General features: G+C 40.2%; 3 protein-coding genes, 1 non-coding gene and 1 pseudogene across 4 annotated transcripts in view; 2 read left to right on the plus strand and 3 right to left on the minus strand.

Annotated features, from left to right (window-relative positions):
- Positions 1-858: 858 nt before the first annotated feature.
- Positions 859-3,208, minus strand: LOC111322266 (gamma-interferon-inducible lysosomal thiol reductase). The gene is made up of 2 exons (XM_022925344.2): positions 3,042-3,208; positions 859-2,133 (listed from the first exon to the last, which is right to left on the minus strand). Exon 2 carries the CDS (start codon positions 1,974-1,976, stop codon positions 1,260-1,262), a length of 717 nt encoding a protein of 238 aa, XP_022781079.1. The 5' UTR covers positions 1,977-2,133; positions 3,042-3,208; the 3' UTR covers positions 859-1,259.
- Positions 3,209-3,710: 502 nt separating this feature from the next.
- LOC111322261 (gamma-interferon-inducible lysosomal thiol reductase) lies at positions 3,711-4,554 on the minus strand. Its single transcript, XM_022925337.2, has one exon. It carries the CDS (start codon positions 4,512-4,514, stop codon positions 3,801-3,803), a length of 714 nt encoding a protein of 237 aa, XP_022781072.1. The 5' UTR covers positions 4,515-4,554; the 3' UTR covers positions 3,711-3,800.
- Positions 4,555-4,989: 435 nt separating this feature from the next.
- Trnak-uuu (transfer RNA lysine (anticodon UUU)) lies at positions 4,990-5,062 on the plus strand. Its single transcript has one exon. It is a non-coding gene; the product is annotated as a tRNA-Lys (tRNA).
- A 2,605-nt stretch (positions 5,063-7,667) lies between these two features.
- Positions 7,668-8,877, minus strand: LOC148734474 (uncharacterized; annotated as a pseudogene).
- Positions 8,878-9,473: 596 nt separating this feature from the next.
- LOC111324405 (acid phosphatase type 7-like) overlaps positions 9,474-13,105 on the plus strand; it is a 56,003-nt gene continuing 52,371 nt past the window's right edge. The window contains exons 1-2 of the mRNA XM_088752450.1: positions 9,474-9,704; positions 12,348-12,487. Coding sequence (XP_088608576.1) covers positions 9,521-9,704; positions 12,348-12,487 — 324 coding nt within the window. The 5' untranslated portion in view covers positions 9,474-9,520. The remainder of the gene's footprint in view (positions 9,705-12,347; positions 12,488-13,105) is intronic.

Below are 13,105 nucleotides of genomic sequence, written 5' to 3' on the forward strand. Positions count from 1 at the left end.
CATTCAGCCACCAAACAACAAAGGGTAATTAAAATTTTTCCGGGCATTTTTATGAATTAAAATTGAAAAGTCGTTCCTTCTGATAGCTTTCCACGAGAAGTTTGGTTTTAGTTCCGCCCGACTTCAAGCGTGCAAGGCGCAGATGATCCCATTCCCTGACCGTGTTGTAACATGGACTTAATGCACATGATCCCCTCCTTAAAATAAGAAATCAGTTTGTCTGGAACTCTTTTTATGCCGCGAGTGATTCCTAAAACATCTCGTCTAAACACAGATTAGAAACATAAGTCGAAACTTCAAGTGGTGAATTGAGCCCGGGCCGCAGCGATGAGGACGCGGGATCATCGGCTAAACCACGTAAAAAGGCTTGATATGGTCTCTTATATGGTCTGCTAAGTGGAACGTGATCGTATTTTGCTTTCGGGACTTACGCGTTTGTGGATAAGCCGCTAGGGTAGTCTGCAGGCCAGAGAAGCTTTTATTTTATTTCACTCTTTGTCGAGGAGGAAGGAGGAGGGGGGGGGGGGAGGTAGGTTTCAGTCACGCAATATTTAAAAAGACGAAGGTTTGCAGGGAGCCTATTGTTGGTTTACGTGACAAACGTGACGGACCTGAAGGAAGACTATGTAATTCACGCAAGGCTCTTTGCTGTGACTTAACAGACTGACACTATTATTTCACGGTATCCTGAACAATTTGTGTGGCTCCTTTTTTTCTCATTGGTCACAAGAACGCATCATTTGATTTTAAGCGTGATGTTTGAGTATACAGGACACATTTATCGTCAAAAAGAATCAAAACCAGCGTTGAATATGTACTAGACCTTAAAGTTTCGAAACAAAAATACAAAAGGGGAAGTCTGTCCTGGTCGTTTTATTCGAACAATCAATGACAACATAAGTCACGCAATCTTTCTTTACATTGGCTTTTATTCCAAATGCAAAATTGAGCCATTCAGGTTAACATTGGAAAGGATTCGAGATTACAAAACGATATTTTTGCCTGTGGAGAGGAATTTTTGCATGTTGCATCAAGTTTCGTAATTCTATTTCAAGCGCTTGGGATAAAACACGACGCAATCGCTTGGTAACACGAACCTGTAGTAGTCAATCGTTGCGTGACGCAGTTCATAGTTATTAAAAAGGATCGCACAATTCATAAAATTCCACGAAAAAGGCAATTAGACAGGTTAACCATGAAATTACAATTGAGTTCATAAGTATTCCTATGAAAGCGTTCTTTCTTAAATGCCTTTTGCATTACGCGTGCCGATAACAGCGAGAAATCGCAGACTCTTTCTTTTGACAGGCATCAGGTTTAGTGCCTTTGTAGGTGTCACACACAAGTCCTAGTAGATCAAACGTGGCCCTGTTCTGTATTTCGTCGGTGTGTTTGCCGTTCAGCGTGATCCATGGAACAAAGTAATGGGGAGGATTGAGCGCGTTGGTCTTCAGAGCCATTTCATGCTCCAGGGCATTTCCCTGGGCACCCGATTGGCACTTGTCAATAGAGGAGAAATCAATGCCTAGTTGCCCTGCACACTGCTCTGCTGCAGATACTGGATTGTATTCGGCGATGGTCGACTCCAGACAGTGGATGAAAGGAAAGAAAGATGTTGCATTCTGAAGGATAGAAATAGCACATGTTTCGATGATGTTACCAACGCATTCTGCCTCTCCGTGCTGACATGTAAAACGCCATTCATCTCCGGTGCGACTCTCTTGTGCATTTCCATACGGCACGAGGGTCACATCCATGATCTGGCCAACCTTCAGAAATGTTGGATAGAACTGCGTCTCTATGAATTGCCTGCATCCTCCACACAGCGACTCGTAGTACAGCGCTATTTCAACTTTTGGTGCAGCCGCCGGTGCTCCGACACAGAACACAGGGAGAGCAGCCAGAAGTACGAAGAGTATATACAGCTTGATTTTCATCTTGCCTCGACAAGGATCACTGACTCTAGTCAGAGGCATTCCAACCTTTATACCCTGGCACAGGGACGGCTCGTGACTTTCTCATGAAAAGCACATGGCTGTATGGTGTCGACGATGTAATACCTAAAATGGTTCCAACGTTGATCCGGGGAAGGATGGGCTCGCATGATGGACAGGTAAGCATAGGTCACCTTAGCTGAAAAAAATAAGCCTCCTTAAATAGTTCATATGTTTGTGTTACGCAACCGGCATGAAAGATGGATTTTTATGGCGGAATGAATGGTTGCGTTCCTAACCTTAATATCTGCACTGATTTTGAGTCAACTTCCCCCCCTTATGTGTTTATTCCTTTGAATCTAGTGAGTTTTCTCGGCTTATTTGCGGCCATTTGGCTCGTTTTTAGTTCAACCGTATTCGAGAGAGATCAAATCGGATCCCCACCCAACCCCGATAACCAATAATGATGAATAATAATGACACTAAGTGGGAGGGTAGTCGTATTGGGTTTCCTTTATTTACCTTTTGATTCCATTTTTCATTTGCACCCTCTAAGCTGTAGTATAGCCAGTTTTGGCGGGTATTTGATAATCGCTCGAAGGGGATGGGGAGGGGTAAGTAGAGGGGGAGGGGTAAGGGGAGGGGGGACGGTTGAGGGAAGGGTGAGGGGGTGGGGAACTATTATTATTTTCCAATTTAGCATCCAGGTCATGTGCTTTTCACGAGACTGATTTGTGCTTCCCACTGACTCTCCTATTCGTCGATCCCTTCGTTTTTTCAGCAACAACAAATATATTATTTTTGTTTGTTGTCGTTGTTGTTTTTTTTTTTGTACTACATCACGTTTTCGCGCGAGGCGCTTTCGGCACAACAATCCCTGAATTACTTTTAAACATTCTATGACCCTTGTAGCCTGTAAAGGTAACATCTCTCTCACGCTTGCGAGTTGCTTGTGCTCTCGATGAGCGCCTCCCTATGAAGATAACCGAGAAAAAAAAACAAAATAAAGCAGGTCCAAGCCTAGCCCGATATACCAAAGGTACTCAATATGTTATTTCTAATTTTGTAACTTTCAAGACCATGACGCGATGACGATGCACAATAAACCTTATTTGCACTTCTCTCCTGTCGACATTGCCATAATCCATTTCTGATAAAACAGCGGTGAACCGAGTGTTGTTCTTTCCACCAAATTTTTTTTCCTGTCGAAACTAGAATGTTAAGTTCGATTTAAGATTTGTAGGAGTGATTTCTCGTACAGATCATTGAGTTACGTGAAAGAAAAGGCAATGTGCCAAATCAAAGACAATCAAATCAAGTTGATAAAACATCAAAGAGCAGGGAGCGACGGTAAAGGTCAGGCTCAACATGTAATAATCATAGGAAATGACTCGTATAGATTTTGAAAAAGGGTTAACCGGTGATAATAAACTAAACGCTAAGCAAATGTTTGTGAATTGAGTTGAATTCGGAGTTCGAGAACTTGTTTCAGACAATTATATTTCTTCTTGTAACATGCAATATTTGACCCCAGCCATCCCAGGAGAACGAAAAAGACCGGACTTGAGAGAGCGGCGGAAATCGAGCCTCAGGATCCGATTACTGGCAAGTCATTCAATGCCTCAAGAGGTGGCTCGTATTTCCCAAATAAAATAAGGATCAGGTACAGGAAATCTTTTCGAAAACAGAAAACGTAAGAGGAATAAAAGATACGTATTAAGTCAGTACCGTTTGTGGGGGTTTTTTTCATTAAATGATCGAGTGAAAGACAATTGATTGGACTCATTTTCAATTTATTTAGTGCCACAATACCAAGTTACATAAGTGCATTGTTGACAACAAATTATATAATTTCGTCAATGCAGCTTACACATCACGAAGCCGCAGTGCCTTTTTCAACTCGATTAGAGGTAAAGTACTCTTGTAACATCGGTCGAACTCTTGCTTTTCACAAGGCTTTGGCTTCGTTCCGGTGTAGTACTCACAGACAAGCTCCAACAAATTTCTTTCGGCCTTGTTCTGAATCTTTTCAGTGTGCTTTCCATTTACGGTCACCCACGGAACGTACTGGTGCTGTGGTTCTAACGCATCCGTCATCGCAGCCATCTTGTGCTCCAGTTCGTTTCCTAAAGAACCGCTCACGCAAGCTTCGATTGAATCATAATCAATTTTCAGAGACTTGGCACAGGTCTCGGCCACTGCTTTAGGTTCCTCAGAACCCTCGATATTCTTCTCAAAGCAATAAACAAAAGGTAGCGATGCCGAAATGTTCTTGAGGAGAGAGATGGCGCAAGTTTCAATGAGATTCCCTTCGCACTCTTTTGGCCCGTGTTGGCACTGGAATACCCACTTGTCTCCACTCTTTCTTTCTTCGGCATTTCCATACGGGACAAGCGTCAGGTCTAAAATATCGCTGACCTTGAGGTACGTTGGATAAAGCTGCTGTCTAATAAACAGTTGGCAGTCAGGACACAAGCTTTCGTAATACAGGGCCAGTTCTACTTTAGGCGCATCGTCAGGAAAGCTTGAGGCAATACTTGGCACAAGGCAAAGGAGACTCCACGCCAAAAGTCCAACCATGTTTGAATCGATTTGATGCAAACAGGCAAAAGTGATATGATACTGGAATGCGTTGCTTTTTACATCACCCAGCTTGTCATCACTGGCTTAAACGTCATAAAAAGTCTTAATTTTCAGTCACAAGACTTCCTCTTCTAAGTATATAAAAAATATCTGGTTGTTTTTCAGGCCCGCTGATCACTCACCTCGTTGACGAATCTGTTTGTGATGAAAACTTTGCCCGTTGTACTCCTTCGATCTCTCCCGAAATTATTGAGAACATAACGACTTGTAACGAGACTAATAAGTGCGTAACAAAATGATAATGAAATGCAAAGGCGATCTGAATGAAAGAAATTAAATATTCGATATGTTAAGTCAGATTATCCCGAACATCAGCTTGAACTGTCATTTCACTTTTTATCATAAAAATTTCCAATTAAATCACCTACTTAACTTCTTGAATTAGTCAACAATATAACAGAAATTAATAACTGCCTGGTTAGCTCAGTCAGTAGAGCATCAGACTTTTAATCTGAGGGTCATGGGTTCAAGTCCCATATTGGGCGCTATTGATATTTTGTCACGCGTGATGCCGCGCGTGGTGTTACGGTGTTACGCATAACCAGGAGCCCATCACTAAGGAAATAACAGATGATTTAGGAGGGAAAAACTAAATGAGTATTTCTTTTTTTAGATAATTGCATTGACAACAAAACCATAAAACATTGCGATGAAAGCGAAAAGCTGAAAAGCTTGAAATGTCATTTTGTTTTTGCCATAACCATTCCCATTTAAAATTACAGTCGACTCCCGATAACTCGAATCTTCAAGGGAAATTTAAAAAGGCTCGAGTTATCGGGAGTTTGAGTTATCGGGATTTGAGAAAAAATGACTGGAAATAAGGGGTTAAAAAGGTGTTAAATGTTTTTCTTTACATGCAGTGTACATTTTAATCAAATTTGATTATAGTATAGAGAAGCCGAGTGAAAAAAAAGACAATACGTCTCTGAACTACTGTATAAATCGGAACGTAAAGTAATGTGAAAAATATAACAAAGGAAAGTAGCGGGGAGAGGTCCAGTAACTGCGAACCGTACAGGTTTTTCTTTAAGAGAACAATGTCGGGCTACTGGTACAAATAACCTCATGCGATTTACATTTTCAGAGTTCATGCGATTTCCTTTCTCTATTTATGCAGTGTACATTTTAATCAAATTTAATTATACAAAGCCGAGTGAAACCGGAACAATAATGCATTTCTGAAATTCGTATAAACCAGAACGTAATGCAGTGTGAAACAAAACAAAACAAAGCAGCAGCAGAGGTCCAGGAACTGCAAACTCAATCGATTGCATCGATAGAACTGGTGGCAGTACACTGACGGTCATTAAGAGCTCGTTGTATTCGTCAGAGATTGTAAAATCGTCAGCGTTCTCTTGTCTGGAAGTTACCTTGGTAGAAATTATTAATTTAAAAAATGATCGCAGTGTTTTAATTGTAAATGAACGCTTTCCGACCACGAGAGAGTGCAGATTTTGTGCCTAAATTTTCTGACTTACTCAAATCACTATCGCTAAATCGATGTTCTTACGTCGCCGTGATGGGGGATTTTAATTTTCCCAATATACAATGGGTTGACAGAACAGGTTTTACGAGCTCTTCCACTGATTCCAAGTTTGCGAACTTGATGATGGGACTACTATCTGAGTCAGCAGGTTGAAAATCCAACCACATGCAAAGGAAATAATATAATAGACCTTGTTGGAACAAACCTCCAACCTTTATTCAACCAGATGTATTAACTGACCCTTAGTGAAGCGATAGTGGTCGTCCTTCAGGATTGTCCTGTTATTTTTGAACTTGCAGTAGATGCATGCCTAAAACAAAATTCTACACTACAACGCCTTGATTCAAAAAAGCTGGTTTGTCTTCCTCGAAAGAAGCTCTTATGTAAATGCTACATAGCAATGAGACCATTAAGACTGAAGAGGACTTTGATTCCCTTTCGGAGTTATGGAAGGACTTTGTATTTGCAACCCTGAATAGTTACGTGCCGAAAGCATTTTGTCTGGTTCGACGATAGTGCTTTTTATATAAACAGTTATGGGGATAAATTGAGAATTAACGTCCGACTCCCAGCAGGTTCATTGCTAAATGGTGTTTGTTTTTCCTACTCGAGCCTAGCCCTAGGTAACGAGAGTCTTCATGTGCACTGAGGCAGTCTTTTTTTTCGAAAAACCCGTCAATCTGAAAATTTATAGAGATAAGTCTCTGATATTGTATATATTTTGGGGTACTGGGACACTGCGTGATACCGACCGAAACTGATTTCAAGGTTTGAGAGTATTCTATAGTTCTATACTCCTGACACGTTGGAAGATCTTCTCGGACTTGGATTTTCATTATAAAAAATTTCTTGGTGTGTCTCGTTGGACAATTTATTGTAGCGCACAACTATTTCTATTAAACAACAACAAACATATGAAACATATGTGTGAACTGCGGTTATAAGACGTATATGAGAACGATCCTTCGCAGTAAAGCACTATTTGAGCAATAGTGGAAATCAGACCTGAAAAAAAAAAAAAATTTCAGGCCTGTACGGGATTCGAACCACTGACCTCTGCGATACTAGTGCAGCGCTCTACCAATTGAGCTAACAAGCCAACTGGGAGCAGGCCATCAAATTAATTCGATATAAACCCGTAGATGATAAATCAAACACCAACAAACATATGAAACATATGTGTGAACTGCGGTTATAAGACGTATATGAGAACGATCCTTCGCAGTAAAGCACTATTTGAGCAATAGTGGAAATCAGACCTGAAAAAAAAAAAATTTCAGGCCTGTACGGGATTCGAACCACTGACCTCTGCGATACTAGTGCAGCGCTCTACCAATTGAGCTAACAAGCCAACTGGGAGCAGGCCATCAAATTAATTCGATATAAACCCGTAGATGATAAATCAAACAACAACAAACATATGAAACATATGTGTGAACTGCGGTTATAAGGCGTATATGAGAACGATCCTTCGCAGTAAAGCACTATTTGAGCAATAGTGGAAATCAGACCTGAAAAAAATTTCAGGCCTGTACGGGATTCGAACCACTGACCTCTGCGATACTAGTGCAGCGCAATCTAGCTCATCGCTTAGGTTAGTGTTTACAAGTGAAACGATAGATGAAACGTCACTTTCAAATGTTTTGACCATATAGCACATATTTGAGGGGGTGGGGTAGAGGGGGTGTTACGAAAACGAAGACCTATGACCTAAGACCCGATCTTCGTTTTCGTAGTACGAAAACGAGGACCCCCGGTCTTTTCGTACTACGAAAACGAAGACCCTGTTAACAGAAAACCGTAGAAATTACAAGTTAAACGCACATTAAACAGCAACAACGTTTAGTAATATAATACTTTACACTTCAAGCCTGTTCTGTTTCGCTATGCGAGCCAATTTGGTGTTGATATTCCCGAGAGTTTCCTCGGGTAAACTTACCACACATATTATTCTGGAACAGCAGGCAGAATAGCCGCCTTTGCGCCTTTGATTTCTAGTTAGCATTGCGTGACATAATAACAAAGAACGCATTCTGTACAGTAAATGACTCTTGGGTTCTGTCAATAAATATAATGTCTCCTGTATTTCGTAGCTAAAATAGATTCTGACGGTCGTTAAGCCTTCTCTGCTGGATAATTCTCGTTAAAAAGTAAGCAATTCTTTTTGCTAATGCAGGGTCTTCATTTTCGTATTCTTTTCTATTCGTGAAGCGCAAGATTTACTCTTGGAAGGAATGTCACATGTAGCGCAAATATATCCGTTGCGTTATCAACGTTAAGCAGGCCTGATATCCTCCGTACGCGCGTTGCGTAAAACACTGATAGAAAAGATGACACACACATCTGAAGACGTCCCTCCAGAGTCTTTTAATTCTCTGATTTCTCGTGGAGGGACCGGCAATAAAAAAAACTACCTCTACCTTCACCTCTTGCTTCCACCATGGCGTCACAAACTATTAAATTTTCCACACCATAATCCACACGAATACGTGATGGCCACAACCCATCTTCTTCAATTGCCTTCAGAAAGAGTTCCAGAACAGTTTGTGAAAGATTGTTACTGCTACATCTGAGAAACACATTTCTTCTTGAGAAACTATACATCCGTGGATTACAAAACCCAAGCGAATGAGAGAATGATGACCATCTAAATGCCACAAAGAATTTGGCCATGGGACGAAGTATTTCCTAAGAAAAACAACAATTCCCCACCTCAAGGTTGTATTCGCAAGACCCACCCTTGCTAAACACAGACGAATTCTTCTTTTTTGAATCCTCAGTCCAAGTGACTTGAGGTACATACCCGGCTAGGTATGTTCCGGCCCGGTTGTTAATCCGTGACCGGACCTATTTACTCCCAGGATATCCCGTTCTGAGAATTTTACATTTACGTCAAAACATTGATGAAGGTTTTACTGCTAGAGTTTTGAGATGATTTTCAATATCCTGTAGTGCTTTTGTAAAAGCAGTAGGTAGAGATTTCCACTCGATCCCATTTTGCTCAATGTCAGTTAAGGCAATAGAACTCAAAAGACTAACAGTTCGATCGAGAACTACAGATTGTGCTTGCAAGTCATTGATATCCATTTGATTATTATGTATACACTGCTCTGTTCTTTCGAGCGCTGACGATAAAAATTCAGGTAAGTCTTTTTTCACGTCAAATTCTGGCTCTAAGTCCGCCATGATGCTAGTTTTAACTAGCAACCCATCTTCTTCAGAAAGAGTTCCAAAACTTACCGCGCGAAATAAAGCCTGAAAGTTCTCGTATGCTAGTTATCATTTCCGGTCACTAACCAGAAGCAATTTTGAATGTATCTTTTTTTTCATTGAATTGAAATTGAATTTTACTATTGAATATTGCTACAGTTGGCTTGCCATAGCTATCATGCAAATTTTGCTTGCAAGTCACATGATCTACGAAACGAAGAGCTGGTTCATGTGAGCTGTGGAGAAAATGGAAGGATTTAATTTCTTCCTAATTCTCTGCTTCCTTCTGAACTCAGCATCATTGCATCCAGAAGTAAAACATCTTTTCATGTCTGATTTGGCACCGTATGATTCTCCTCGCGGACCCGAACAAATTCACATTTCTTACGGAGATACTCCGAATGAAATGACTATAATGTGGTCGACCTCAAATAGCCCTTTTTACAGTTACCGGCGCCATATTGGATGTGTAACCGCGCAAACATGATAGCGAGGTTAGTGTTGAGTCGCGTTGCGAGTTCTATTGAGAGTTTAGTGAAATGTGGTGGTGCTCTGTCCTTTTCATCGAGATATTTCGACAATGAACGATACTTTCCCTACGCAGGATATTCCTCCTTCTTCTTCGAAAAGAAGAGGAAGACACTGTGCCGCTTTTTGGTTGTGCTAATAGCTATTATGACACAACAGGCAATCCAACAGGTCTGCATTTCTTCTCGTTTCCGAATGACTTCCAGCAGCGAATCAGATGGTGCAATCTCCTGAAGCGCCAGCATGGAAAGGACGGATTCTTCATCACAAAATCAACTTCTTTGTGCTCAGAACATTTCAAAACAGAAGACATGCGAAAAAACGTGGGCAGATCGCTGGAAATTGGTGAAAGGTTTATAATGTTTGTACGGTTGTTTTGTTGCTTGGATACCAAAAGAAAATGGAGCTTTGATTTTCGGTATTGTAGTGTTTATGCTGGGATTTTTTTCTCCTTATTAAAAAGGTGACATTTATATTTCTTTGTGCACTGTGGTCTTATACGATATCTGTGAACTGAATGTAAAATTATAAAATTATAATGTAAAATTAAAATGTAAAATTAAAAATTTAATAAAATCATGAGTTTATTATTATATATATGGGAAGAACCATCTCGATTAAACTAGTCAGTACCGAAAAAAACACGGAAAATGCCTGCTTAAAGGGTCCCAGTAGCAACTGTGACAACTCAAGAAGAGTCATTTGAAGTTGAACAGGAATTATTTCACCAAGAAGTTGAAGCAGCTGTGTCAACTGTCAATGCTGCTTCATCTTCACCAGCCCTGCAACAATCAGATGTTCTTAAGCTGCAATGGGAAATAGAGCTACTGCAAGTACAATTAGCTGACTTGAAAGAAAAACTAAGTGAAGTTGAAAATGAGGGGGATATTTATTGGCGTGCCAATTTTCAATTGACAAAACTAAAGATGATGAGTCTGCGGTTCTATTTTATACTGGATTCCCAAACTATGGAGCACTCATAAGCTTCTATAATTTTATTGACCCAGTGCTGGCAAAGATGCAGTACTGGAAAGGAGAGAAATTGTCGAAAGAGAGTCAGCCATACCAAACAGATGATAACAGAAGTAAGCCGGGGCCTTCAAGAAACTGTCATTCTTGGATGAATTTTTGCTCATACTTATGAGACTAAAGGCTGGGTTATTTGTACAAGATCTTGCTGATAGATTTGGGATCAGCAAGAGCCTGGTGTCCAGAATCTGCATTACATGGATTAATCTTAACTATGTGGAACTGAAAGAACCTTTCCCATTTCCAGCACAAGAACTTGTTCACAAAAATATGCTGCAAGAGTTTGCTCAATATGCAACAACTAGGATTATTTTAGACTGTACAGAACTGTTTATTTTTTCTCCTGTGAATAATAATGTTAATTATTGTCAATAGGCTCTTCGAAATGTTATGTTTGAAGAATAGAATTTTGAAGCTCCTTCCCATAAAGACAGTTTAACTCGCGTTTTATTGTCATGCCAATCACTTCCCTTATTTACACAATGTACAATGGTACCTTATCTTGATTTTACAAGCCCAACATCATCTTTTTTTCCCTGAGTACTAACAACATTAATATTAATATTTCTTAATGTAAGGAAAGATTACACCTAAATCAATTTGAGCATTAAATTTGAGCCGGTGAAGGTGAAGCAGCATTGACAGTTGACACAGGTGCTTTAACTTCTTGGTGAAATAATTCCTGTTCAACTTCAAATGACTCTCCTTCAGTTGTCACAGTTGCTACCGGGACCCTTTTAGCAGGCATTTTCCATAGTTTTTTCGGTACTGACCAGTTAAATCAAGATGGTTCTGCCCATATATATAATAATTAAACTCATCATTTTATAAATTTATAATTTTACATTTTAATTGTACATTACAATTTTATAATTTTACATTCAGTTCACAGATATCGTATAAGACCACAATACACAAAGAAATATAAATATCACCTTTTTAATAAGGAGAAAAAAGTCCCCCCCCCCCAAAAACAAAAATCCCAACATAAACACTTCAATACCGAAAATCAAAGCAGGCATTTTCTTTCGGTATCCAAGCAACAAAACAACCGTACAAACATTATAAACCTTTCACCAATTTCCAGCGATCTGCCCACGTTTTTTCGCATGTCTTCTTTTTTGAAATGTTCTGAGCACAAAAAAATTGATTTTGTGATGAAGAATCCGTCCTTTCCATGCTGGCGATTCAGGAGATTGCACCATCTGATTCAGTGCTGGAAGTCAATCGGAAACTAGAAGAAATGCAGACCTGTTGGATTGCCTGCTTTGTCATAATAGCTATTAGCACAACCAAAAAGCGGCACAGTGTCTTCCTCTTCCTTTCGAAGAAGAAGGAGGAATATCCTGCGTAGGGAAAGTATCGTTCATTGTCGAAATATCTCGATGAAAAGGACAGCGCACCACCACATTTCACTAAACTCTCACTAGAACTCGCAACGCGACTCAACACTAACCTCGCTATCATGTTTGCGCGGTTACACATTCAATATGGCGCCGGGAACTGTAAAAAGGACTATTCATCGGAGTTTGCCAGTTCGGTCGTTCTTTATGGCTTAGCGCCGAAGAATTATTCTCTTAAAGCAAGGGGAAAATTTGTGTTATTTACCGAAGGAAATCCAGATGCACTAAAATACATTCATCGCGTCGTTCTTCGGGTAAGGGTCACAGTAGTGTTTACGATGGTAAATTACTTAGTAAATAAACCCCTTCGGGCGGCTGGTATGTCGGCTGATTATGTCCGCGGCTGAGAGATTGTCCGAAAAATTAATATTTGGCCGAGAAGCGAAGCTTTGAGAGCAAATATGAAATTTTGAGGACAATCTCTCAGCCAAGGACATTATTAGCCGACATATTAGCAAGCCAGAACGGGGTTTAATATTTTACAACCCTCCCATTAATTTTCACATCGCAATCAAACTGCGTGTAAACACAGTGAAAGAGCCAGTGGTGATCTGATGGCGAATGCGCGTGATGGACGCAAGCAAGCAAAAAAAAGAACGAGTTTGGTTTCCTTCCATGTAAATAGGAGATCAGAAAAGTTGAAACTCTAGTGTTGACTATGTTAGTTTTTTCACGGAAAGAATCGGAGGACAAATATCGACGCGGACGGGGGTTATTGCGTGATAACTGTCCTGTGATTTTGCACCACGTGACGTAAAGTAACCAATAAAATCACGCCAAAGTCAACGGTGGGTTATAATTCCTAATAATCAATCGTGCAATCATGCAACACAATTCATAAGGTTTCATGTCAGTTTTGAAGCGGTTTTCGA

Source organism: Stylophora pistillata, chromosome 3 (assembly GCF_964205215.1).
Source record: "Stylophora pistillata chromosome 3, jaStyPist1.2, whole genome shotgun sequence".
NCBI classification, from domain to species: Eukaryota; Metazoa; Cnidaria; class Anthozoa; order Scleractinia; family Pocilloporidae; genus Stylophora; species Stylophora pistillata.

Coding starts and splice junctions, on each gene's coding strand:
- LOC111322266 (XM_022925344.2), bottom strand. CDS start 1,976: ATGCCTCTGACTAGAGTCAGTGATCCTTGTCGAGGCAAGATGAAAATC.
- LOC111322261 (XM_022925337.2), bottom strand. CDS start 4,514: ATGGTTGGACTTTTGGCGTGGAGTCTCCTTTGCCTTGTGCCAAGTATT.